The sequence below is a fragment of the Ctenopharyngodon idella genome, chromosome 11, assembly GCF_019924925.1.
Source record: "Ctenopharyngodon idella isolate HZGC_01 chromosome 11, HZGC01, whole genome shotgun sequence".
Lineage (NCBI taxonomy): Eukaryota > Metazoa > Chordata > Actinopteri > Cypriniformes > Xenocyprididae > Ctenopharyngodon > Ctenopharyngodon idella.
This window is the reverse complement of record NC_067230.1, coordinates 19,510,354-19,533,652: the sequence shown is the minus strand read 5'-3', so window position 1 is coordinate 19,533,652 and position 23,299 is coordinate 19,510,354. Positions and strand designations below refer to the sequence as shown.

At 36.8% G+C, this 23,299-nt stretch overlaps 6 protein-coding genes and 3 non-coding genes across 12 annotated transcripts in view; 4 read left to right on the top strand and 5 right to left on the bottom strand.

The window, feature by feature from the left end:
* The window catches only part of LOC127522284 (filamin-B), an 81,898-nt gene extending 78,783 nt beyond the window's left edge, over positions 1-3,115 (top strand). For both annotated transcript variants that reach the window (XM_051912068.1, XM_051912067.1), the window contains 3 exons: positions 928-1,146; positions 1,261-1,464; positions 2,051-3,115. In XM_051912068.1, coding sequence (XP_051768028.1) covers positions 928-1,146; positions 1,261-1,464; positions 2,051-2,238 — 611 coding nt within the window. In that variant the 3' untranslated portion in view covers positions 2,239-3,115. The remainder of the gene's footprint in view (positions 1-927; positions 1,147-1,260; positions 1,465-2,050) is intronic.
* A 3,348-nt stretch (positions 3,116-6,463) lies between these two features.
* On the top strand, positions 6,464-7,943 carry LOC127522798 (protein ATP6V1FNB). The gene is made up of 2 exons (XM_051913097.1): positions 6,464-6,982; positions 7,444-7,943. The coding sequence occupies exons 1-2, from the start codon at positions 6,565-6,567 to the stop codon at positions 7,560-7,562; spliced, it is 537 nt and encodes a 178-aa protein (XP_051769057.1). The 5' UTR covers positions 6,464-6,564; the 3' UTR covers positions 7,563-7,943.
* LOC127522796 (deoxyribonuclease gamma-like) lies at positions 7,678-13,988 on the bottom strand. Its single transcript, XM_051913094.1, has 8 exons — positions 13,809-13,988; positions 11,797-11,885; positions 11,621-11,713; positions 11,141-11,253; positions 10,938-11,050; positions 10,634-10,791; positions 8,746-8,842; positions 7,678-8,108 (listed from the first exon to the last, which is right to left on the bottom strand). The coding sequence occupies exons 1-8, from the start codon at positions 13,974-13,976 to the stop codon at positions 8,043-8,045; spliced, it is 897 nt and encodes a 298-aa protein (XP_051769054.1). The 5' UTR covers positions 13,977-13,988; the 3' UTR covers positions 7,678-8,042.
* On the top strand, positions 13,944-17,487 carry LOC127522799 (interleukin-17 receptor D-like). 2 transcript variants are annotated; one of them, XR_007932723.1, is made up of 3 exons: positions 13,944-14,064; positions 16,328-16,512; positions 17,317-17,453. XR_007932723.1 is itself a non-coding variant. In XM_051913098.1 (2 exons), the coding sequence occupies exons 1-2, from the start codon at positions 16,249-16,251 to the stop codon at positions 17,485-17,487; spliced, it is 435 nt and encodes a 144-aa protein (XP_051769058.1). In that variant the 5' UTR covers positions 15,650-16,248. The 2 variants fall into 2 exon arrangements, 1 of the variants encoding a protein (XP_051769058.1); XM_051913098.1 differs by lacking the exon at positions 13,944-14,064 and having other exon boundaries at positions 15,650-16,512; positions 17,317-17,487.
* Positions 14,648-14,734, bottom strand: trnay-gua (transfer RNA tyrosine (anticodon GUA)). Its single transcript is given in 2 exon segments — positions 14,648-14,683; positions 14,698-14,734. It is a non-coding gene; the product is annotated as a tRNA-Tyr (tRNA).
* Positions 14,843-14,914, bottom strand: trnae-uuc (transfer RNA glutamic acid (anticodon UUC)). The gene has a single exon. It is a non-coding gene; the product is annotated as a tRNA-Glu (tRNA).
* On the bottom strand, positions 15,385-15,457 carry trnar-acg (transfer RNA arginine (anticodon ACG)). The gene has a single exon. It is a non-coding gene; the product is annotated as a tRNA-Arg (tRNA).
* On the bottom strand, positions 16,718-21,208 carry si:ch73-106k19.2 (glycine N-acyltransferase-like protein 3). The gene is made up of 5 exons (XM_051913096.1): positions 20,838-21,208; positions 20,597-20,704; positions 19,346-19,469; positions 19,141-19,267; positions 16,718-17,972 (listed from the first exon to the last, which is right to left on the bottom strand). Exons 1-5 carry the CDS (start codon positions 20,910-20,912, stop codon positions 17,555-17,557), a joined length of 852 nt encoding a protein of 283 aa, XP_051769056.1. The 5' UTR covers positions 20,913-21,208; the 3' UTR covers positions 16,718-17,554.
* Positions 21,209-21,315: 107 nt separating this feature from the next.
* zgc:194981 (uncharacterized protein LOC561073 homolog) lies at positions 21,316-22,629 on the top strand. 2 transcript variants are annotated; one of them, XM_051913100.1, is made up of 4 exons: positions 21,316-21,528; positions 21,623-21,825; positions 21,900-22,013; positions 22,349-22,629. In XM_051913100.1, exons 2-4 carry the CDS (start codon positions 21,640-21,642, stop codon positions 22,424-22,426), a joined length of 378 nt encoding a protein of 125 aa, XP_051769060.1. In that variant the 5' UTR covers positions 21,316-21,528; positions 21,623-21,639; the 3' UTR covers positions 22,427-22,629. The 2 variants fall into 2 exon arrangements, with proteins under 2 accessions (XP_051769060.1, XP_051769059.1); XM_051913099.1 differs by having other exon boundaries at positions 21,322-21,528; positions 22,318-22,629.
* Positions 22,630-23,299: the final 670 nt, after the last annotated feature.

The following is a 23,299-nucleotide window of genomic DNA, read 5'->3' as shown; positions in this document are numbered from 1 at the left end:
CTAAAACTCAGTGAGATGTATAGCTCTGCTCCAGAACTGATTCAAAATGTCGGCAGCATTATTATGCCTCGCTAGAAATCTATTTCAACTGCATAACTCTAAAGACAAAAAAGCCACATGGTTGACTTAGAGGAAAGAATAAATTTGGCTTTACAATGGCCTGTTCCTACAAAGTGTCAGAATAGCTTCCAGCTGTTCAAGTCTGATAGTGTCAGTGTAAACCAGCACTGGATTGAGGTTGAACAGACGAATGTTCGCTGTTTATCGTCTCACAGCAAGGGGAGTGTATGATTTAACCCAATGAGGGTATGATTTAAAAAAAAAAGTAATGTTTGTGTACTAGGGTAGGCATGAACTACACACTCCCCATAAAGTCAATCCCTGAATATTGATTTAATTTCTAATCATTTTAAATAACCAGCTAATATTCATTAACATTCATTAATTTAACTTTACATTTGTGCAGTAAAATGACTTTAAAGAAGATCTACAATTCTCACTTTCATTCACTGAGATGTAAAATGTGAACTTTGAAAATGTGCCATGCTTTAGTGGAGGATTTCAGTCACCTGGTGGAAAACAAACACTTTTAACATGAAAATGACATGAAATTACCAGTATAACCGATAGATGTCTGCAGAGGACCGCTCATTTGCCATTTTCACTCCCTTTTATAGTTCTTTTCACGTGTTTTGCTTTTGGATTCATTATAAAATGAATATTAAAACAAATTTTAGCAAATTTTTTTTTTTAAATTGCACTGGAGTATGAATTATAGCAAGAGTAGGAAAGAGTACGCTATTCCGAACAGTCATTGTGACAACATTTTGATGGCTGACAGGAAGCAGGAAATGAGAATATTGTAGTTGTCATGAAACAGTTCATCATCCTACATTCTCATGCTCACTGTCACGTCTCCTCTGACAGGTAACCAGGCCGAGTTTATCATCAATAACACCAAAGCTGGGCCAGGATCTCTGTCTGTCACTATTGAGGGCCCGTCAAAGGTGAAGATGGAGTGTCAGGAGTGTCCTGAAGGGTTTAAAGTGCACTACACACCAATGGCCCCTGGAAACTACATCATCACTATCAAATATGGTGGCCCCAACCACATCACTGGAAGCCCATTTAAGGCCAAAGTCACAGGTGTGTAGAACTGGATGTCTGATCTGAACCTAAACGATTCAGTATGATGGTGTTTGATAACGGATTGAGATTCAGTTGTTAGTCGAAATGTCCAACTCTCCATTTGGTCTTCAGGTCCTCGGCTGGTGAACGTGACAAACGCCAGCGAGATGTCCACTCTGATGGTGGAGTCAGTGACCAGGCAGAGCAGCGTGAACTCCTACAGCGCATCTCCCAGAGCCGCATCTGACGCCAGTAAGGTTCTCAGTCGAGGTCCAGGTCTCAGTAAGGCCTTCGTGGGCCAGAAAGCGACTTTCTCTGTCGACTGCAGTAAAGCAGGTGAGACGTCAGTTTATTACTAGGAAAAATGTACACACATGCATTCAACAAAAAGCTATTAATATTTTGTGTGTATGTGTGTGTATTTTTATATATATATATATATATATATATATATATATATATATAAAATTTATTTTTATTATTAATTTAATAGGGTGAATTCAGGGTGATTGAGACACTTTTTGCCATTGAAATGACTTGGAAAAAGTGTCCCAATCAACCTAAATTCACCCTACATTATATAATAATATTATTATTATTATTATTATTATTATTATTATTATTATTATTATTATTATTAATATATGTTTATTATTATTGTTGTTGTTGTTATTGTTAATAAGAATAATTGTGGTTTTTTTTTTTTTAAACCACTGTACCATTATTTTTATATTTACTATATTGTTTTTGCATTGTATATACATAATAAATATATTGCAATAATAATTATTATTATTACTATTTTGTCTGTGTGTGTCTGTGTATGTGTCTGTGTGTGTGTTAATCCCTCTAATAGTTTTACATTTAGTTGCCTGTACTTTTATGTGCTGAACAACCTTGTATCTGTGTCTTTGTTTCCCAGGGAAGAACATGCTCCTGGTCGGTGTTCATGGTCCTCTGACGCCCTGCGAGGAGATCTTGGTAAAACACATGGGAAACATGCAGTACAATGTCAGCTACATCTTAAAGGAGCGGGGCAACTACGTCCTGGCAGTTAAATGGGGAGACGAACACATCCCAGGCTCACCCTTCCAAGTCACTGTCCCATAATTCCCTGCGGTTAACCCAAAACACTCCTGAGAGAGAGAAAGACACTGTAAAAAAATAAAAATAAAAAGAAGGCATCAGCGAGTGAATCATTCAGACCTTCTTCATTTTGTTGAACTTTGCACTTGATCAGGTTTTCGACTGGAATGTGACGCATTATGACGGTAACGTTGACGGCATGTTGTTATGATGCACGAATTGTACATTTCCCCTGTTTGTCAATTTAGTTCAGCATAGCAAGTTTAAGGTTGAGTGTTGAAAAGATAAAATGATCGTGTATGAACAAACTGATCAGGGTTTCACACCCAAACATCTCTTTACTACTGATATTGACTCTAATTGTTCGTCTCTTTCTAACATACTGTCACTTTTAATTCACATATTATAACATTTCCATGTCTGTGTTCGATTCTCACTGCATAAACTGAGCTGTGACGTTTATTTACTCACAAATCAAAACACTTGGACTTCAAATCAAGCACTTCTGTACTCATCTCAACGGTTTCACCACTACATATTGAATAGTTTAGAGACAAAGGGGAAATAAATAAAACAATTACTATATATCAAGATTTTAGACTTGCAAAGCCCTCAAGATCCAGTATTTTCAGTTAATCAGATTTTCTGGCTTTTTGAAGACTCTAATATGAACATGTCACAGTAATAGATTTATGCAGATCTCTTTTACATTCTTCAGATCTTTGTTTGTCTTAATTCTACTAGTTTTGATACTCCAGTGGTGAAGTATTTTGTAAGTGTTTTAAGGGCAAGGGGCGTATTTTGTATTTAGCCATTAGTGCCTTATTGTGAAACACGTGAGTAGATTTGATGTACATTTGCTTATTAAAACTGACTGGAATAAAGAATTCAGAATCTACAATGTCTTGTTAATTATCTTCAGCATTTTCTTCAGCATTGTTTACATGAGTGAGTAAATGATCAAATGCTTTTTTCTTTTCCTTTTTTTGGGTGAACTGTTCCTTTAACTGTGTTGTTTAGACTCCCACTAACAGGAAGTGAAGAGGCCACCTTGATCCATAGAAATGACCCTGAATACAGTACAGCAAATGTATTATCAAACGAACATGCATATTTATAGTTCCAAAGGTCATGCACATTATTCATGATTTCCTTATGCTTTTTTTTTAGGCAGGATTATAAGCGCTAATCCTGCCTAAAAAAAGCATTAGGAAATCATGAATAATGTGCATGACCTTTGGAACTATAAATATGCATGTATGTTATGTCTTGGAAATTTGAGTGTAACTTGAATTAAAAGCCTTTATTTGAATTTAAATTAGTCTACATGGGAGAAAGTGCTTTGTGTCTGTTTGCAGTGGGTTTGAATTTGTAATATTGTAGATGAGGCCTGTAAAGTCCAGAAACATTCTGCTGCCACCTTCAGGACAGGTCTAAGCATTACAACACTTGATTAAAAGGTTCAGGCAAAATTACAATTACCATTATTTACTCACCCTCAAGTTTCAAACCTGTATTTCCTGCTAATTAAAATAAATAATGAATAACATTCAGCCAGTGTTGTTATTGTTAACTAAAACTATTAAAAATAAATGTAGGAAATGAAGCTGAAATAAAGTATCAAATATTAGATGAATAACTGAAATTTAGAACTAAAAGTACCTAAACTAAAACCAAAGCTATGTACAAATAAAAAATAAAGACTGACAAAAGTATATACAATTATTAAAATTTATATAATAGGCTATATTCATGTAATATATTAACCACAGTCTCTAGAGTGCCTCTTGAGATCAGGGGGAGTGAGGTTTACATGCACAGATCTTACAGGCCTACATCTGTTACACTCACCCCTTAAACCTCACTCTCATCCGGGTCACGGCACCAATGTAACCCTTCACCTCAGGTCCCACTTACCTCGCTTTGGGCAGGCCTCAAACTCGGTTCTCCAGCGTGGGAATGAGACGCTTTAACAAGGAGTCTAAAGACGGCTGCCACTAGCATGTGTGAGGTTTACACACACAGCTCTTACTGGCCTATGTCTGTTACATAAGTAATATTAAAATAAGATAGAAACCAGAGCACAAAAGCTACAACAGACTTCAGCCACAGCCTTAGATGAAATCAACTGAAGATAAAAGACATTTAATCTCTCCAGATCTCAGCAGAGGAGGATTAAACAACTCCACAAACATCATTACAGCTTCACATATTGCTAACCAGATTGACTTTATGTCATTCATCTACGTAAGTTCTTGAAAGCTAACACTCATTTGAAGTCACCATAATGGTGATTGGTGTTTCCATTAGTTGGTTTCTTAACTCTTATAAGATAAAAACCATGAGCAGAAAACTATAAACTACAATGAACAAACACAGATATGAGCAATCAGTGTATGAATCTCAACAATGGTGACAACAAAATAGTTAGAATTAAAGAAAATAATAGGACAATTCAGCTGCATAATTTATTCATGCTGTGATGCATGCTGGGAGTTTTGTACTATTGTTCCCAGCATGCATTGCGGGATGACACTTTTGTGAATCTCAACAATGGTGACAATCAAAAGTGTCATGCTGCAATGCATGCTGGGAACAATAGTACAAAATACTCAGCATGCATCACAGCATGAATAAATTATGCTATTATTTTCTTTAATTCCAACTATTTGCTTTCATTTTTGCAGTGGTTTTTTTATTAGCTTTTTGTGATGTCCAGAGTTGATCTGATTGTCTGAATATTTTGTTGTCACCATTGTTGAGATTCATATGCTTATTGCTGATAGTTTTCTGCTCCTTTTTTGTTTTTTTTTAATATTCTATCTTTTAGCTGATTTCTGCAATACAGTATGATCTCGTGTTGTAATCTCGTGTCGTTCTTTATTATCTGTGTCTTGAATGGGTGGTTCACGCTTTTAAACAGCGGAATATGAACAAAGCCCATAATTATTTATTAAAGAAAATAAATAAATACGCGTATAGGTAGTTAACATATATGCTCTTACGGCATTAATGCACTTTAGCTATGTTCGTTATTCGTTCTAATGTGTCAGGGGAATGTTCTTAAAACATTAATCAAATTAATATCATACCTTCCGTTCTCTTCTTTTTAAAAAACGTCAAAAGATGCGTTTGAACCGTTCTCCTGATCCTTTTGAACAAGCGCGAAAAATGAGGAAAGCTCAGTGCTCCGGCGTGACTGTGCGCGCGCTTTACAATACTGAGTTCTGATTGGTCAATCGCTGTTATTTATAGTTTGTTAATTATCATACGGAGAATTTTAAAATGTCATTTACATGATAAGATTTCCACTGTTAATAACCACTGTTAAGAAAATAAATAAATACGCGTATATGTAGTTAACATATATGCTCTTACGGCATTAATGCACTTTAACTATGTTCGTTATTCGTTCTAATGTGTCAGGGGAATGTTCTTAAAACATTAATCAAATTAATATCATACCTTCCGTTCTCTTCTTTTTAAAAAACGTCCAAAGATGCGTTTGAACCGTTCTCCTGATCCTTTTGAACAAGCGCGAAAAATGAGGAAAGCTCAGTGCTCCGGCGTGACCGTGCGCGCGCTTTACAATACTGTGTTCTGATTGGTCAATCGCTGTTATTTATAGTTTGTTAATTATCATACGGAGAATTTTAAAATGCCATTTACATGATAAGATTTCCACTGTTAATAACCACTGTTAAGAAAATAAATAAATACGCGTATATGTAGTTAGCTCTTACGGCATTAATGCACTTTAGCTATGTTCGTTATTCGTTCTAATGTGTCAGGGGAATGTTCTTAAAACATTAATCAAATTAATATCATACCTTCCGTTCTCTTCTTTTTAAAAAACGTCCAAAGATGCGTTTGAACCGTTCTCCTGATCCTTTTGAACAAGCGCGAAAAACGACGAAAGCTCAGAGCTCCGGCGTGACTGTGCGCGCGCGTTACAATACTGAGTTCTGATTGGTCAATCGCTGTTATTTATAGTTTGTTAATTATCATACGGAGAATTTTAAAATGTCATTTACATGATACGACTTCCACTGTTAATCTAAAGGGGATGGTAAGGGGGGATGGTGGCTTTACAGCAGAGGGGATCCTTTTTGTCATTTTTTTGTATTTCTTCTCTTTGAGACCCTATCGTTTTTCTTGTCTTCTTTCTCTGCAGTGAGTCTCTTTTGTTCTTCTGTCAGCACATTTAGTGTGTGTTTGTTTAAATGGCCTCTCGTCTCTCCCGCTGCTGAGTGATCTTCCCTCTGATTGGTCGGCTCTTCACCTCTTAGGTTTCTGTGGCCTCACTGTCCCGTTAATCAGTAAGAGGCGCGGTCAGAGCTCACAGGAGACATGAGGAACCTGCTGACCACCCAGGACCAGAACTTCTACCGTGAGCTGATCCTGAAGGAGGCTTACACGCGGCTGGCGTGGAAGATGAAATACAGCAAAGAATACCCGACAACATTCACGTCTCGTAGGTCCAAGTCCATCGGGCTTTTTAACCCTCCATCTGCCACTAAACTCACGCTGCCCCCTGTGGTCCACACGCAGGAGAAGCAGCGCGAGGCGCCCGCGATAGTGCGGCGGTCCCTGAGTGAAGCACCTCTGATGAGGCCCGTGAGCCCGCAGACTAAAGCGGCTCTTTATCAGGGATTCTCCCACGAAGGCAAAGGACGACATCTGTACCTGAGGAAACGAGCCCAAAAAGGCCCCGAAGAAAAGTTTGATTACCCCATTCTCTCGTCCTGGGATTATGGATGGAGACTAGGTGAGGAAAGTGGGAATTTATAACTTTTGTAACATGATCCTTTAGAAATCATTCTAATTTGCTACTGATTATTATCAGTAGCAAAGTAGCGACTTTTTTTGAGAGGATTCTTTGATGAATAGTAAGTATTAATGTATCGCCCGCTCTAAGTGGGACTCGAACCCCGGTCCGCTGGCATGGGAGTCGGGTGCTCTAACAAGGACGCTAAAACCCTCAATTGCTAGCATCCGTGGCTAGCCTACATCTGTTACACATTCTTGCTGAATAAAAGCGTTAATTTCTTTTTAAAAAATCTTACTGACCCCAAACTGTTGAATAGTAGTGTATATAAAAACAAATACAGTTAGCAGTATTAGTAAAATGGTTGATGCTGAACGTTCAGTGTTTAATAGCAAAATATTAGCTTAATAATAATGGCTACATGTCATTCTGAAAATCTTCCACTGACATTGTTTCCTCAGGTGACTATGAGATTGACTGCAAGACTCCAGCCAGCGGGAGATCTGGGATCGTACGGAACACTTTCTACGCCAGGAATGGCATTTTTAATATTCCCACAGCAACCGATCAGCTCGGATGAAACTGCACCTTAAATTTAAAATACTCTGAATCATTTTCTGAAGTAAATCTTCTGTTTACTGTAAATTAAATAAATCATATATTTTCTGTCTAAGCATATATGCCAGGATTTGAAATCATTTGATAGAACTTTATTGTAGAAGTTACATGTAAATGTCAATAAAGCACTTTTACAGATGTATAGAGTTAATTAATGGAGAAATGTAGATGGGTTAAATGGATAACAGCCTTGCAAACGAACTCTACTGTCTCATAGCAACCGGTAAACCAACACTGCAGACCGCTGGTTCATAATTAACAAGCACTGGAAACTTTTCTTCTTTCAGTGAAGCATTTCTGTTCTTCTCTACACAAATACTCTAAATAAAGCACTGAATGCTCACTTTCTGAATCTCTGATTATGTTATAACCACTTCATTTTATAACAATCTGTTCTTCGTTCTCATCAGACGAGCGGTAGAAGTGTAAATGGAGAATGTTGTTATCCTCTCCTCTGCGCTTGATTTACAGTGATGCAGAGCGGGAAATGATCACTCACTGCCAGAGCCTGTGGAACAGAGAGACAGCTGTTAGTGTTTACTTTCCTGTAAGGGAGACTGGGGCTAGATGTCACACATTTTACTTTATATTTGTCAAGAGTGTTTATTTTTGAAAGTCAGTTTATTTATAGACATTGTCATAACATTGTGTAACAATGTGACAACTAGCCCCCAGTCTCTCTTAATCTCAATATTCTTGCTGTTTATTGGTTTGCTTAATCCATTGTTTTTCTTCTAGGAAACATAATACTTCAGTGACATTGTTATTTAAAGGTACACTACGCAACTTTTTTTTTAGTTCAAAATGAACATAACGGGTCAATACATCATTCCTTTCAAAACATGTTTTTGTCTTACCCTGATTCACTATGGTAAACCTGTTATTAAAGTGTTTATATTTTAGACCTGTCAGGATGGTTTTCGAGGGAAATTGTGTAGGCCTACATATGTCACTCGCCTGTGTGTGTCTCATGATCATATCTGTAAATAGAGTAAAGTTGCTCTGGCTGCTTTTTGACGTGTGTCTTCTGCAAAATTCATGCAGTTTGTTTCTTAATCGCTAGAGGGCCAAAAGCTACATGGTGTACCTTTATAAATTATTTACATCTCCCATAAACATGGTTTTAGATCTCAGATTATATTTACCTCCTGCTCAGTGAGGCCAAATTCATCTTTAAAGTTGAAGACCTCCACTGATTCAGGATTCACAGCCGCAATCATCTTCTCACCATGGAGGACGACCCTGCAGAGCAACAAATGGGAATGAGTAGTAGAGATTTATCAAACTGAGACTTTTTAAAGTTGTATTTTTGCCATTTATGCCTTTATTATGATAAAGCTGCAGAGGAGGAGAAGCATTAGAAGAGGAGAGAGGGAAATGGGATCAGGAAAGAACTACGACTCGGGACTTAAACATGCTATACATGTCGGAGAGCTGCACTTCAAAAAAAAAAAAAAAATCTTATTTAGTATTTTTGTGTAATTTTGTGTTTTTGTCTTTTCCATTACAAATATCTAAACATTCTTAAATAAAGATACATTTACTTGAGAAGCAAAGTAACTTGAACTGAAAAAAATTTAAAAAGAAAGAAAAGAAAAAAAAGTGAGTATATACTTAAAACAGGAAAAAAATATCTGTCCATGGGGCAAGAAAAATAATCTTGTTTTCCCTTTGAAGTTTTTTTTTTTTTTTTTTTGCTTCATGGACAGATTTTGTTTCTTGTTTTAAGCATGAACTCACGTAATATTTGATATAATATCTTAAGTCGTTTTGCTTCTCAAGTAAATGTATCTTGATTTAAGAATGTTTAGATATTTGTAAGACAAAAACAAAATGCAAAATAAGAAAAAAAAATTAAGTAAGAAATCTTTCTTTGCAGTGTGTCCACATGGCTACTGCTCTGACCAAACAGAGATTTTACACTTTCATATATTAGACTCTAGAAAGTAATGTTTAATATATCAAATCATAATACATAATATGCAACAAGATCAGACCCTTAACCATTAAACTACCAAAGGTTGATTTTCCAAGCAGTCCGTATTCCTGTGTCATTTTTGTTGGTCCTGAAACAGGGTTCTTGTCAAACAAACATAGTCCTAACTCTTAAAAATATTAGGGGTGTAACAATACCGTCATGTCACGATTCGATACATATCACGATACTGATCTCACAATATGATATTATTGCGATACTCCCAGACATATGGTAAAAAGTTAACAAAAAATGTACTGTTGATTAAAATGCTAAATTTGGTATTACATTTGGGGTGGAAATTAATAGGCTTGGACTTGGTGCCGTAACCCAATGCACAGGACAATGGTGACACCAGAATAAAAATATTCATGAATCCGATGCTGAAAATACAGAATTATTTTAGATGAATATGCTTGCACTCCGTCACTGACTAGATATATTTAAAATAATGTAGGCCACTTTTTACTGGTCTCATAAGACATTTGGCATTATCAAGACTCACAAATATTCCCTCATTGCATTATTATACATTATATTCAACATTATATATAGTTTAATGTAGTACTGACACTAAAACTCTGTAAACTTGAATTTTTGTCTTTTCATTGTGGGTGAACTATATACAACACATATTCACTATCCAGGATACATATTGTTGCATTTTTGTATTGCAATATATTGTGACATGATATATTGTTACACACCTAAAAAATAAAGGTTCTTTATTGGCATCGATGGTTCAATAAAGAACATCCATGAAATCTTTCCATTCCACAAAGGATTCTTTATAGTAGAGATTTTTCAAATGTTCTTCACATTAAGAAAAAATGCTTCTTTTATGGCATTGCTGTGAAAATCCCCCTTTTGGAACCTTTATTTTTAAGAGTGATTTGAGCAACACATAAAATCAGAGGAAAAAGTCAGATTGACCCTATCCTGACCCAAATCTGTTGTTTCAGGACCAATAAGGTCCTGTTGATTCTTAGTATAATCACAGTCATCCATTTGAGATTAATCGAAAAATGCTGTTTTATCAAATAAATAAATCTTCAGACCTGTCATAAGCACATCTAGTGGATGTCTTCACCGACGTGTCCAGCTTGTCACCCGTCAGCCACACAAACTCACTATCTGAGCGCAGACGGATGTTCACCCACTGCCTCTTTGGAACATAACCGCAGGCGGCGTTGAAATCCCCCATGATGATGAAGTTCTGACAAAATTAGATGAGATGAAAACCGAGTGAGGCTGAAAACCAGGTGTGTGGATCACTGGCACGTAGAAGAATCACTATTATATGCTATTATACAGCAAAAGAATTCTGTTCAGTCAGGGAACATTACATAACATGCATCTTACGTCAGATTGCCACAGCTGTGAAACATTCTGATAAACATCATACAGTTCATCGATTTCTTTCACAGCCGCTTCTGGAGCCGTATGAATAGGAATGATGACGAAATCCTCGATTTCTGTTGGAAGACAGACAAAAACATGTTTGTCATAATTTCATCATGTTTATGGAGGTTCATCTTCCACACTGTAAATGTTCTCAGTCTCACCAGCGTTTGGAGCCGAAAACCACACAACAAACGGTTCTCGAGCAAAAGCATCTTCGTCTCCGGTTTGTGTGTCTGGATACTGATAGACTGCTTTCACAGACAGCATCTTCTGTCTGATATGATCATAACGAAATTATTATTGCAGTCTGATTTTATTATATATGCATTCGACAGATGGTTTTATATTTTTGTGTTTTCACTTGGCATTACTCTTCCATGCTTCATTCCTTTTACTTAATTTATTTTTTGTACGGCTATTAATTGCAAGCAGCCCAACCTATATTTTGCTTTTGCAGTTCAGAGCAAAATTATTAAACCTTTTAATTTAAATTCTACTTAGGATTCTTACTAAATGTACAGGAATGTACATCAAACCACATATGCATTCCTTCAACTAAATCAATACTGCATGCTAAACAACATTATTAATATGATATAGCATTAATAATTATGAAATATTTGTTAATACATCACACATACCTGTAAATGAAGGCATACTGCTCCTTGTATGTTTTCCTCCCGAGTCTTTCACTAATTACATAGCTGAATGTGTCTGCTCGTGTCCTGGACTTGCTGTGAGGGACAACAGATTTAGTATTTTGTCATTTTACTGTATTCATCAAGACTTTATTATCTCATTTAATGTGTGTGTTTACCTGTTGAGGTGAGTCATGAGTTGATCAAACGCTTTTCCTTTTGCATCTTTGATCTCCTGGACGAGCATGAGGTCACAGCGGACGATGCTCTGCAGTGGGAAAATGTGATTGGTTTAAATTCATCGCTATTTGTTCATTCCTTGAAAATCATATCAGCATATACGGTATGTTCACTCTTCAAAATTAAGGTTCCAAAAGAGGCTTTTCACAGCGATGGTACAGAAGAACCATTTTGTTTCCCTCAAAAAGAACCAGTGAAGAGTTCTTAGGGGCCGTTTACAGGACACCATTTTCAATTAAAAACGGAAAACTTTTTATGCGTTTTGGCCGTTCATTTACACGACAACGGCGTTTTGGTGGCCTGAAAACGGGTTTCAAAGTACAAGTTTTAACCAACAAAAACGTTTATCTGTGAATGCACATGCGCATTACATGTTCAGTCTATAGTGTTTCATCGCCATCTAATGGCCTTTTTTGGTCATTTTCACGGATTCGTATGAATGGAGATTGTTTTGACAACGGTGTCGCCTGTACGCGGAAAACTCAAAGGAAAAACTTCTCCGTTTTAAGCTCCGTTTTGTCGTGTAAACGTACCCTTAGAGCTAGTCCGTAAGTTTTGCTTTTTTGTTGCCATCTCTGTTTGAAACCTGCAATTGCAGGTTATTTGCAGAATCATCATCTGTAAGTGGGTTGTGCATCGGCACGGCTCCTCAGCGCGGATGAATCTAATGTTTTGAGGAGAATGTGTGGCTGTCAGTCACTGCGCTGGTGGATACTGTACTTTGGATTCGGAATCACGGATTGTAGTCTTGAAAATACGGCCAAAATAAGAATTTTCACTGGAAAATGTCATCTGAACAAATAAGTGACAAATCTGCCACTTTTGTTCTGACCAACTGAGGGGGAAAAAAGCATTACAATGGTGATTAAATCTAACGATCGCTTAGCTAATATCACATAAAACCGTGTAAATTATTTTTATTGTTATACTTTGTTCTCAAATTGTTAGTGTTAACAACATCAGCATTGCGTGACTACGTGTATTAGCCTTACCTGTAGATTTAAATTTCTGTACAGTCATATCTCTAACGTTAATTTGTCATGCCATACAATCTCCTATCAAAATGACAAGTTTAATTATTCCAGCTGCTGTGAAAAAAGGCTAATGATCCATCACATGCGATATAGCTTGGACTTCTTTCTGTTTACAGACATGAGGCAATGACGCAAAGATGAACGGCGGCATGCTCGAATTTCCCGCGGAAACCTACCAGTACCACTCGAATTAGAACACATTATTACAAGCTTACCGTTGTGAATCGGGCTAAGGTAAGATAGTTTTGAACACTGGCTGGTTATGTACTTGCTCAAATTTACTTTGGATTATTTTCAACCAAAAAAAGTTAGCAGCTTTAAAAGAACCATTTTTCTTAGCGTGAAAAACATTTGAAAATCTAAAGAACCTTTTTTCAATATAAACTTTTGTGCAACGGAAGGATTCCATGAATGTTAAAGGTTCTTCATGGAACCATTGATGCAGATAAAGAAGAGCGTACCCTTGCTCAGTCTGTTTGTTGGAAGGAGAATCCAGAATAAAGACCATGACCTTGGAATATCTGAGCAGTCATGTGTTCCCAAAAACAATGAGAATGACAAAATGTCTTGTTCCTCTGTGTTCTCCTGTTTTGACACACTAGATAGTAAAACATATCACTACATTTATAATAGCATTCAGTGACGTTTGTTTAGTAACACAATGTTATCTGATCTGCAATGGATTGATGTTTTCTTCCTTTATGGAGCAAGTCAACGGTTCATAGAGCGAGACTGCGGCCAAGTCTTGTATCAGTGAGTGTTTTTCCATACAACCATATGAAGTTCATTATGCATTCAAACATAAAAAAACAATGCAATTTAAAGCAGTGAATTATGCAATATACCTTTAAAATAGCATCAAAGCATTTTTTCATTGTGCATTCATTATTAAATAGCATGCAAAATAAAAAGCTCACCTCCACTATGATGTCCAGCACATCTGTTTTGGAGATTTTACTCTCTCCGAAGGACTGTATGTTGAAGGAGCAGATCTTGAGATTCGCGGCTCCTCTGAGGTTCAGCAGCAGCAGGATCAGAGCGGTCAGCATCACTGTGGATGAAATCAGCTCAAATAAGAGGGACATCTGTGAGCTTCCTTCATTTATACTGTAGCCAAACACTTCCTGACTTTATCTGATGGCCACAACTATTTTTGCATTCTGGCACAATAAGGTATGAGGTTGATTCCTGTTTTCAGATGATTTACATGTGTTATTTCTCTTGTGTTTAAAGATGGTTTTGTGCTTAAGGCAATCAATAAATAATTTAAATAATATAATTTTCATATAATCAGGGTTTGAAAGCAATTCGGCAGGTTATGGTTCATAAAAAATTCATAAATCCTCCAAATAGGAATATAAAATAAATATTTTATTTTTATGATATCCGCAAACAATGATTGACTATCGTAAAACTGAAAGCCATTCAATGATTCCTTAGTTAATAATAATTATAATTAATAAATTTAAAAGGCTATTATATTTTATGATATAAAATCAATAAATATTTAAATTTAAGCAGTGATTTTGATAATCTGGTTTAATTCTGATATTGTCGTTTCTAAATAGCCAATAACTTAAAAATTTAGTAGCCAAATTAGCTGGTGAGAGTGACAAAGTTAACTTCAAAGCCTGCATTTAAAGTAAAACTTTATGTAGGATGAAACTGGTATTAAAATTGACGTTTAGCATTTGCAATGCAGCGCGCTTCCAAAACTCAGGCGCGGCCAAGAAAGTGTTTGCGTGTGAAAAAGACCTCCTTCGAGCCGGAGTCGAACCAGCGACCTAAGGATTGCTAACTTTCCACCTACAGTCCTCCGCTCTACCAGCTGAGCTATCGAAGGCACGCAGCTGGGGAAAGGAACCACAACCTATCAGATTGCTGCAGCTCCACTGCTGGCTAAAAATGCTTCTGCCACAGACAGACGCGCTGGCTGTTCGACAAGGCGAGCTTCCCATACCGGGAGTCGAACCCGGGCCGCCTGGGTGAAAACCAGGAATCCTGACCGCTAGACCATATGGGACCTTCGGCAAGTGTTGGTCGGGCTTGTGGGGCACTTGCCATGCGTGTGGCCAGTACAAGGGCAGGGATATGTAGTGACCTTTGGCTTGTAGTGTGTGACCGCCCCTTTAAGACTATGGGAATGAGCTGAAGGGTTGGTTTACTGAATTAAATTGTATCAGACTCGCTGGAGGGAGCTGTCATTTGTCTCACCCAGGGGGTTCGGTTTCCTCGGATTCCTGTGATCGCACGATAGACACTATCGACTGGTCATTAGAGCAAGGTCCTTGTGAATGTACTTATGCAATGCATTTGAAAACAGGCATGGTATTGTATGGTAACCGTTATCTCACTGACAAAACAGCCCATTGTTGGACTGTCAATTTATCATAATAACGAATCAATCGAATAATAATAGCAATGAAAGCTAAGGGCTAATAAAGCGAAATAATAAAACTGCCATGGGCTGACAAAGAAGCAAAAGAGGCAGATCGAGCCAGCCAGGAGTCGAACCTAGAATCTTCTGATCCGTAGTCAGACACGTTATCCATTGCGCCACTGGCCCATTGGCCAGGTATCCTTGTGTGTCCGATTGTACAGAGGCCTGTCATTGTCATCTACTTATTCTCATGCTGTTAACACTGAGACCACGGCGGGGCTCTCCTTGTTACGTTTTGCAAGCTGATTTGTTTTTATGGCAGGTTGTGGTGTTGTTAGGACAGTCTTACAGAGCACGGGACAAATACAGCTGCTTTTTTTGTTATTCTTTAATTTATTTTTCAGTTTATTGCATAAATGCGGAAAAAATTATGTCCAAAGTCTCTAGGAAGTTCAGTGAAACATTATAACAGTAATACACTGGGAAAAACAAAAAGTCTCAACAGTTGTAGGATTATAAAATGTATATTTTCAGGTTTCTGTTTTTGTGGTTCTGTAGTAACAATGTACATGCAAATATTCAAAGTAATTAATACCTGTATGACTACATGACTACACAAGACACTTCTGAACCCAGAGCAGATATACTGTTTTTTTCACCAATTGAGAATCCAGTTCCCAGTACTTTGGCCTCCACCCCATCCGCACCAACAAATGCACCCGTATCAACTCCAAGTCCCAGTTTCACACAAAAAAACAGTTTATCCCCTAATGTTTTTATGCTTTTAGTTATGGGATGTTTTCCAATAACTATGGTATTTTAAGCTGAAAATTTGGTTGCAATGGTGCATTTTTGCAAAGGTGGATGAGGGGGGTTTGTAACACAAAAGCATATGTTGTTCTAACTTGGACAAATTAGGCTTTACTTTCAGTTCTTATAGTGCTCTAAAAGGAGATCTCATCATATGGAAACAATAAATGCACTTTTTTTCCACTTGCTACAAATCTCATTTGATCCTGGTTAGATTCACGTCTGTGATCTGGAATTCCTCTGCAGAGAACATCTACTCCCACCTGGACGAGGAGAGCTCAGAGTCGTCGTCTCAGACCACGGCGCTGAACGTCGAAAGGCCCTGGCCGAGGCCCAAGATCTTCATCTGTTACTCCAGTAAAGACTGTCCCAAACATCTCGCTGTCATCCAGAGCTTCGCCTTCTTCCTGCAGGACTTCTGCGGGTGTGAGGTGAGGCGTTGGCTTTTTGAGTGTTAGTTTATGTACAAAAACACCAGTGTTCAAAAGTTTGGGGTCAGTAAAACCAAGTCATTTAGAGTTGGAGAACAGGTTTGTAATGTGTGCGGATGACGCCACCTAGTGGCAGAAGAAAGTTTGACTGTTTGGTAACCCACATTATTCCACAAATATTAATCTAAATGTCAACATGAAATAATAAATGTATCCTATTTACTTTATTAATACATGTTCCTGATTATGTGCATGATTCATCAGTGTTTGTTTTTCCAAAGTAAACATGGGAATACTTTACAGTATCGTCTCATTAGCTGGTGACATTTTACAGTAATTAGTTATCTACATTAGTTAACATGAACTATGATAAAGAATGATAAATACTTCTACAGAAGGTGAAATAAACACTTGACCTCCAGTCATTGTATAAAAGTGGATAAAATATTGTGTATTTAAAAATGCAAAACACACCAACCATCTTCACATATTTGTAATGAGAATCGTTTATAAACCTGTTGTCAAAAAAGAGGATCTTTAAGGTTATTTTCTGCCAAAATAAAAGCTCTATAGTTTATATTGTCATATTGAATGGGGGAAAACGTTTCTTTTTTTGTCCAGCTGATCACATGCCTCTTTGTGGGAAACTTTGATGCTTTTAAGTGAAATTGAAGCTTGTTGGATCAGTGTGCTCTTTATCAAGACATCAAGTCTATAAGTGGATAAGAGTGCATGATACAGGACTGATTTCTCTGAGGTTTCAGGTGGATTAATCTGACTGAATGTGTGTGTTTGGATGTGCAGGTGTCTCTGGATCTCTGGGAACATCTGGAGATCTGTAAGGAGGGTCAGATGGCTTGGCTGAGCCGGCGTATCAATGAGGCTCACTTCATCATCACCGTCTGCTCCAAAGGTCTGAAGTATTTTGCGGAGAAAAGACAGAAGGAGAACAACCAAGAACCGAGCGTAATATAAATAAATTATATTACAAATAATGAAGTAATTAAAAACTCCAGAATGACATTTGAAGTGATTTGCATTTCTATTTCTTGTCTTCTCGTTTATTGAGCTCAAACCACACCGCCCTGTAACCCTGTGAATGCTGGAACCCCAGTGATGTGAAAAGCTTGTAGGAAGTGTCATTTTCCTCTTCCACGAAGCAGTACACAGGGTGTCCTCGCTCCAGGAGGGATTTGCCCATGATAGACACCAGTAACTTGGCGTAGCCTTTACGTCTGTGTTGTGGTAACGTATAGAGTAAACCAAGAGCAGCGTGTTGGTACACAAGCAGCCAAGAGACGGGCTCGGTGGCGCCCTCCTCGATTACGCACAGTGAAGGATTATGGGAGATGTAGTTCAGCACTGAGTTGTAGCTGTTACTGTCTCCTCCATACTTCCATGTGCTGTTCACCAGATGTGCTTGAGCTTCGCTGAGCGGAGAAAATCTGAGACCTGCTGAACTGAAATCAGTGAAAAGAAATAAGAAAATGTCAACTATTAAAATGAAAATGAAAATTTAAGAAGACTCTTTGCAAGAACAAGGTATTTAAAAGCAATAAATGTGCAAACTTAATTAAGAGACAGTTAGAAACCCTGAAAAATTATGGATGCTCGTTTCCACCAGGGAATTAAAAATAAAAAAGGTAATTACGACTTTTTATCTCGCAATTCTGACTTTGTAACTCGCAACTCTGAAAAATTAAATCATAATTGACATAAAAAGAAAAAGTTGAAATTAAGACATACTACTAAGTCATAATAATAAGATGAAAAGTCAAAGTTATGATTTAAAAAGTCATAATTATGATGTAAAAAGTCAAAATGACATACTAAATCGAAATTATGACAATAAATAATAATTATGATAGGAAAAGTCGAAATTGATTTAAGTCAGACATAAAAAGTTGAAATTACATTACATAAAAGTTAAAATTACATTGTCTAAAGAATTTATGACATACTAAATCATAACTGATATGAATATTCAAAATTATGACTTAAAAATTCGATATAACATTAAGTTGAGATAAAAAGTCAAAATTATGACATATCAAGTCATAATTATGAAATATCAAGTCATATTTATGAGATAAAAAGTCAAAATTATGACATATCAAGTCATAATAATGAAATATCAAGTCATATTTATGATGAAAAGTCAAAATTATGACAAAAAAGTCAAAATTATGACATATCAAGTCATAATTATGAGTTAAAAAGTCAAAAATATGACAGTCAAAATTATGACATTAAGTCATAATTATGAAATAAAAAGTTGAAGTATGACATAAATAGTAATTATGACTGACTTGAAAGTCATAATTATGAAATAAAAAGTCATAATTATGACAAAGTCATAATCTCATAATTTAGACTTGTTATATCATAATTTCAACTTTTTATGTCATAATTATAATTTAGTATGTCATAATTTTGACTTCACATTTCTTATGTGGCAGAAATGGGCTTCCATGGGAAACAAGCTTCCATACAAAACCCATACAAAATATAAAATAAATGGAAAATATAACAGCTGATATAATATTTCTTTAGTGGGTGGATGAACATGTTTTGTAAGATTAGGCATCACCCTGTGTTGATAAAGAGGATCATGTGACGGTGATGTACCTCTGTTTAAACCGCAGCTGGTTTGCATCCTGAAGCATTAACACATTCATCACTACTTGTACTTTCCAAGGAAGTCCATGTTGATCCGCAAACTCCTGAACCGCTTCTAAATGCTTGATGTCAACCCCTTTATCAACCAGCAGGTTAGTGCATGTTTCATTTTGCCACAGTCAAATAAAGGAGTTGGTGAATAGAGAGTTTGTACCTGCCAATAATGTGAATGAGTCTTGATTGATCACACCAGGTGTGTCCAGAAACTTCCTCAGGCTGTCTTTGCTCTTTGAGTAGATGCTGTAAATGTTGAAATCTCCTTCTCGATCCTTTGTGCCCTGTAAAAACAACAAAAAGATAGATAGATAGATAGAAATAACGTCAGTCACAGGCAATCTACACTCCAATCCAGAAGGGGGCGCGCGCGGCAGTGTAGCTTAACCACTTTTAACCAGCATTAACCACCAAAAATCGCAATATGTTCTGTGTTTTGTTACTTTTGATAAGAAACAAATTGTCAACTTTCAAATTCTGTCGATTTTATCACGAAATTCAAACCGTTTTGACGTTTTTTGATGTGACGTAATTGACGCAGTATTGGCGCCTCAGGTCAAACGGCGCTCGCGTGAACGCGATCATCTCTTCCTCTTCACGGCTAGTTACAGAATGAACATGAATGAACAACATCTGAAGGTATATTGACAAAATACAGTACAACTTACTGAAACGTATAATATCAAGTGTAATCGTTCAATCAGTGTTTCAACCGCGCAAAGACGTCAATAAAACAGCTTGTAAACAATGTCACGTAGTATTACATTTACCTCAGAAATGCCATTCAGTGTCCACTTATTTCGCTACAGAAATGAACTCTTTAGCTATGAACTATATTAGCATATAACCATATATATTAATTATATTGTACTTAACCTGTTAGTGATGTCTTTGCTATTTAATGTTTAATTAAATCCATCATGAAAACAATAGTTATGACAGCTACAGTGTAAACAGTTATATTACAACAATGAACTGAAGAAACATAATTTTATAATTTGATATAGAAGTTAATGCAAAAACTGCCTTATGTGCAATTTACATGTTTACATACAAGTTTTTTTAAATTATTATTTGAGTGCTGATGATTCTATCTAAAAAATAAATAGCAAATGCGTTTAATAGTTTGGGCTCTGTTGTTAACCTTTAATATTAGAGTAATGTGCAAGAAAGGGCTCCCTATATAGTTTACAGCATTAGCAGAGATAGATTTTTTTTATCCTTAAGAACATTTTAATTGTAATTGAATGAATTTAAAGACAGAGACACATTTTGTTCAGTAAAACAAAATAAAAATAATAAAAAAAATATTGTTTAAAAAAAATGTTTAATAAAAAAAAGAAAAGTTTTGTCATCCTGTTGTACCAAACCTGTACCGTTTTATATATATATATATATAAAATGATATTACCTGAACTTTCGGTTTGCAAATAATGACAGTGAAATCTGGCCACTGGTCTGCAATCACCTGCAGATTGTGAGGTTTCCCCCGGTTTATGTTGAATATACAGCCATAAACCTGGAAAACAAGTCATTGTTAACGGCTGCTGCTCTTGAGCTGGTGAAACTAAAAGCATTGTGGTAATCCGATAGGTTAACCTTTTCAGTATAAAGCAAAACACTTTCTTAAAAACATTCTTGAATCTACACACCTTGATGGACTCGGGAAAAAACTGCTTCAAAACGCTCTCAGCTTGTTCGAGTTCCTCTGTCCTGAGAATGATCATCCTGTGCCGTTCAGATCACACCGATGCTCACGGAAATTACAAAGCTGTATCTATGCCAAGAACCAATCAAGGAAGTGTTTTTAAAAGTCTCAGAAGCTGTGCATTTCAGCCTCACATATTACATTAGTAAAATGGTGGTTAATGCTACTGCTGGAGAAGTGGATCATTTCTATCTAATATTAGCTTTCCTGCTGTTTAAATTAAAGTGTTTATTTGTGCACATCGGATAACTACAATCAACTAGCCTCCACCCAAATTATACTGGTCAGACTGGTTTGGTTTGATAGTTCTGGCCAGCTTACACTATATAAAAACAGCAAACCGCTTTGTTAAAGCTGTTTTTTTCCAGCAAGAATGGTCCCTTAAGACTTTTTCAGCAGGATATACTCTGGACTGCTCAGCATCGGGTCCTAGTGTGGTCATGTGACCTGGAAGATGACGTAAACACATCCCTGCAGCTGCAGTGAAGAACATGAGAATATGAAATGGATTTTCTGTGACTGTCTGCAGTGAAAAAGCTCTAGTGTTTGATGAGTCAGCGAGTTGAACTCAAGCATGAGCGTCTCTCCATCAGCAGGATGCTTTTCACTGACGCTGCGTTGAGAAATAAATAGAGGTGTGTTAAACCGTCATGCTGAGTGCTGTATTTTATGACTGTTATGTTTCCACCCTCGTGCTGAAACACCTTGATTTTGCTTTTGTTCCCACAGATTCACAACCTGCCAGGATGGTTTGCATTCTGACCCTCTTTGCATCCATTCTCTCAGCTCTTATTGTTTCAGGGGATGGCATGACACAAAACTACAACAGTAATGTCATTAACGTGGCAAACTTTGCCATGAATTTCCACAATCGCATGAATACCTACCCGTATGCATTTAAAGTGGTGGATATCATATCAGTCACGGCTCAGGTGAGTGTGATGTTCATCATATGACACGCAGCTCCTTCACTTTGATGGATTTGCTCATAATGTGTTTGTTGCAGCTGTATCCTCCTGCACGGGTTAAATACACGTTACAGATACAAGCTGCGCAGACCGTCTGCGAGAATCAGGCGGGTGTGAATCTGACAGACTGTGCTTTGCAGTCTAACGCCGAGGTGAGAAATAACATCTGATGATTAGATGACAGTTCAGAGTTTGTATTTTCCTGTGTGTTGTGTTGCATTTTAAGGAATATAAAATCTTTTTTTGAGTGCAGAGCACTACTACATAAATGTAACATTTTCTGGTTATGCACATATATTTTAGGCATATGCAGTGTAAATGTTAGTATATACTTTTTGTATTTTGGGCAGTGCAATAATGCATGTAATTTTGCATGTAATATTTTGCATGCATTTTGATTGAAATGTGAATATATGTATTATATATAGATTTTTTTTTCTTTTTCTGTTTTCTCAGATCATGACCTGTTCCTTCACTGTCATTGCAGTGCCAGGAAACGACTACATCCCCAAACGAATGCTGTCTGATCATTGTGCCTGAGAATTATGATGTAAATGCTTACTAATGGTGGAATGTTGTGAGCGATGCATGCTTTGCCTCGTTATGTACTTTGTGGCATGTTAATGTGCATCACTATTAGTGTTTTATAAGAAGCATTTCATAAGCTGTCATTATGAAATTATGAAGTCACACTAACTTTAAAGCCTGTGAGTAACATGGATTTAGTTTTGTCAAAAAATAAATAAAATGCAAATTAATTTTCTCATAGTAAGTCTTGAATCTTTTGGTTTCTTTAACTAGATTTTAGTGATTTAACAAATTTGTATTTTATCAGGCTAATAATACAGAAATTGTTAAGATTTTAGAAAGACTGTTGTCTATGTTTAAAGGGGGAGTATAATGCTATTTCATGTATTCTGACTTATTTACACTGTTAAAGAGTTGGATTATCATGCTAAACATGGCCAAAGTTTAAAAACACAAGTTTTTGTCAAAAATACTCTTACAAATCCTCATAAACTTTGCGGTCTTTTTTTCGAGTATGTGCCTGTGTGACATCAGAAAGGTCATAATTCATTGTACAGGCCTGGAAGAGGCGCACACGTCGACCAGAGCGAGAGAGCAAGAGCACGCCCATCAACGTGCATTCGGCTTTACGGAAGTCGTCGGCAGCGCTGCACAGGTAACAGGACTTCACGAAATCAACAATATCATCAAAGAAGTGTGTTTTTGGTTGTGAGGGAAAGATAACCTTGCTTCCCAAAGAACCCAGCGTTCAGTGGAGCTGAGAGATCTGTGCTCACGCATTACATTGATGCGCTCTCGGTATTTGTCATTAAAATAAACTGATAGTTGCAATCACTTTTTTATTGGTTAAAATGAATGGAGAATATCTCGTGTTTTTCCGTGGCTGTTCGAGCCCTCAGGATCAGCGCTT

Bases quoted from the DNA above. Each gene is read 5' to 3' on its own strand.
- si:ch73-106k19.2 (XM_051913096.1), bottom strand. From the start codon at position 20,912: ATGATCATTCTCAGGACAGAGGAACTCGAACAAGCTGAGAGCGTTTTG. The intron at 20,705-20,837 runs GTGTGTAGATTC...CTTGTTTTCCAG, and splicing joins TTTTTCCCGAGTCCATCAAG to GTTTATGGCTGTATATTCAA. The intron at 17,973-19,140 runs GTACATCACCGT...CACTGATTTCAG, and splicing joins CAGCTGCGGTTTAAACAGAG to TTCAGCAGGTCTCAGATTTT.
- LOC127522799 (XM_051913098.1), top strand. From the start codon at position 16,249: ATGCACTTTTTTTCCACTTGCTACAAATCTCATTTGATCCTGGTTAGA. The intron at 16,513-17,316 runs GTGAGGCGTTGG...TTGGATGTGCAG, and splicing joins AGGACTTCTGCGGGTGTGAG to GTGTCTCTGGATCTCTGGGA.
- LOC127522796 (XM_051913094.1), bottom strand. From the start codon at position 13,976: ATGTCCCTCTTATTTGAGCTGATTTCATCCACAGTGATGCTGACCGCT. The intron at 11,886-13,808 runs GTGAGCTTTTTA...TTCCCACTGCAG, and splicing joins TGCTGGACATCATAGTGGAG to AGCATCGTCCGCTGTGACCT. The intron at 11,714-11,796 runs GTAAACACACAC...TGTCCCTCACAG, and splicing joins CTCATGACTCACCTCAACAG to CAAGTCCAGGACACGAGCAG.
- zgc:194981 (XM_051913099.1), top strand. From the start codon at position 21,640: ATGGTTTGCATTCTGACCCTCTTTGCATCCATTCTCTCAGCTCTTATT. The intron at 21,826-21,899 runs GTGAGTGTGATG...TGTTTGTTGCAG, and splicing joins TCATATCAGTCACGGCTCAG to CTGTATCCTCCTGCACGGGT. The intron at 22,014-22,317 runs GTGAGAAATAAC...CTGTTTTCTCAG, and splicing joins CTTTGCAGTCTAACGCCGAG to ATCATGACCTGTTCCTTCAC.
- LOC127522798 (XM_051913097.1), top strand. From the start codon at position 6,565: ATGAGGAACCTGCTGACCACCCAGGACCAGAACTTCTACCGTGAGCTG. The intron at 6,983-7,443 runs GTGAGGAAAGTG...TTGTTTCCTCAG, and splicing joins GGATTATGGATGGAGACTAG to GTGACTATGAGATTGACTGC.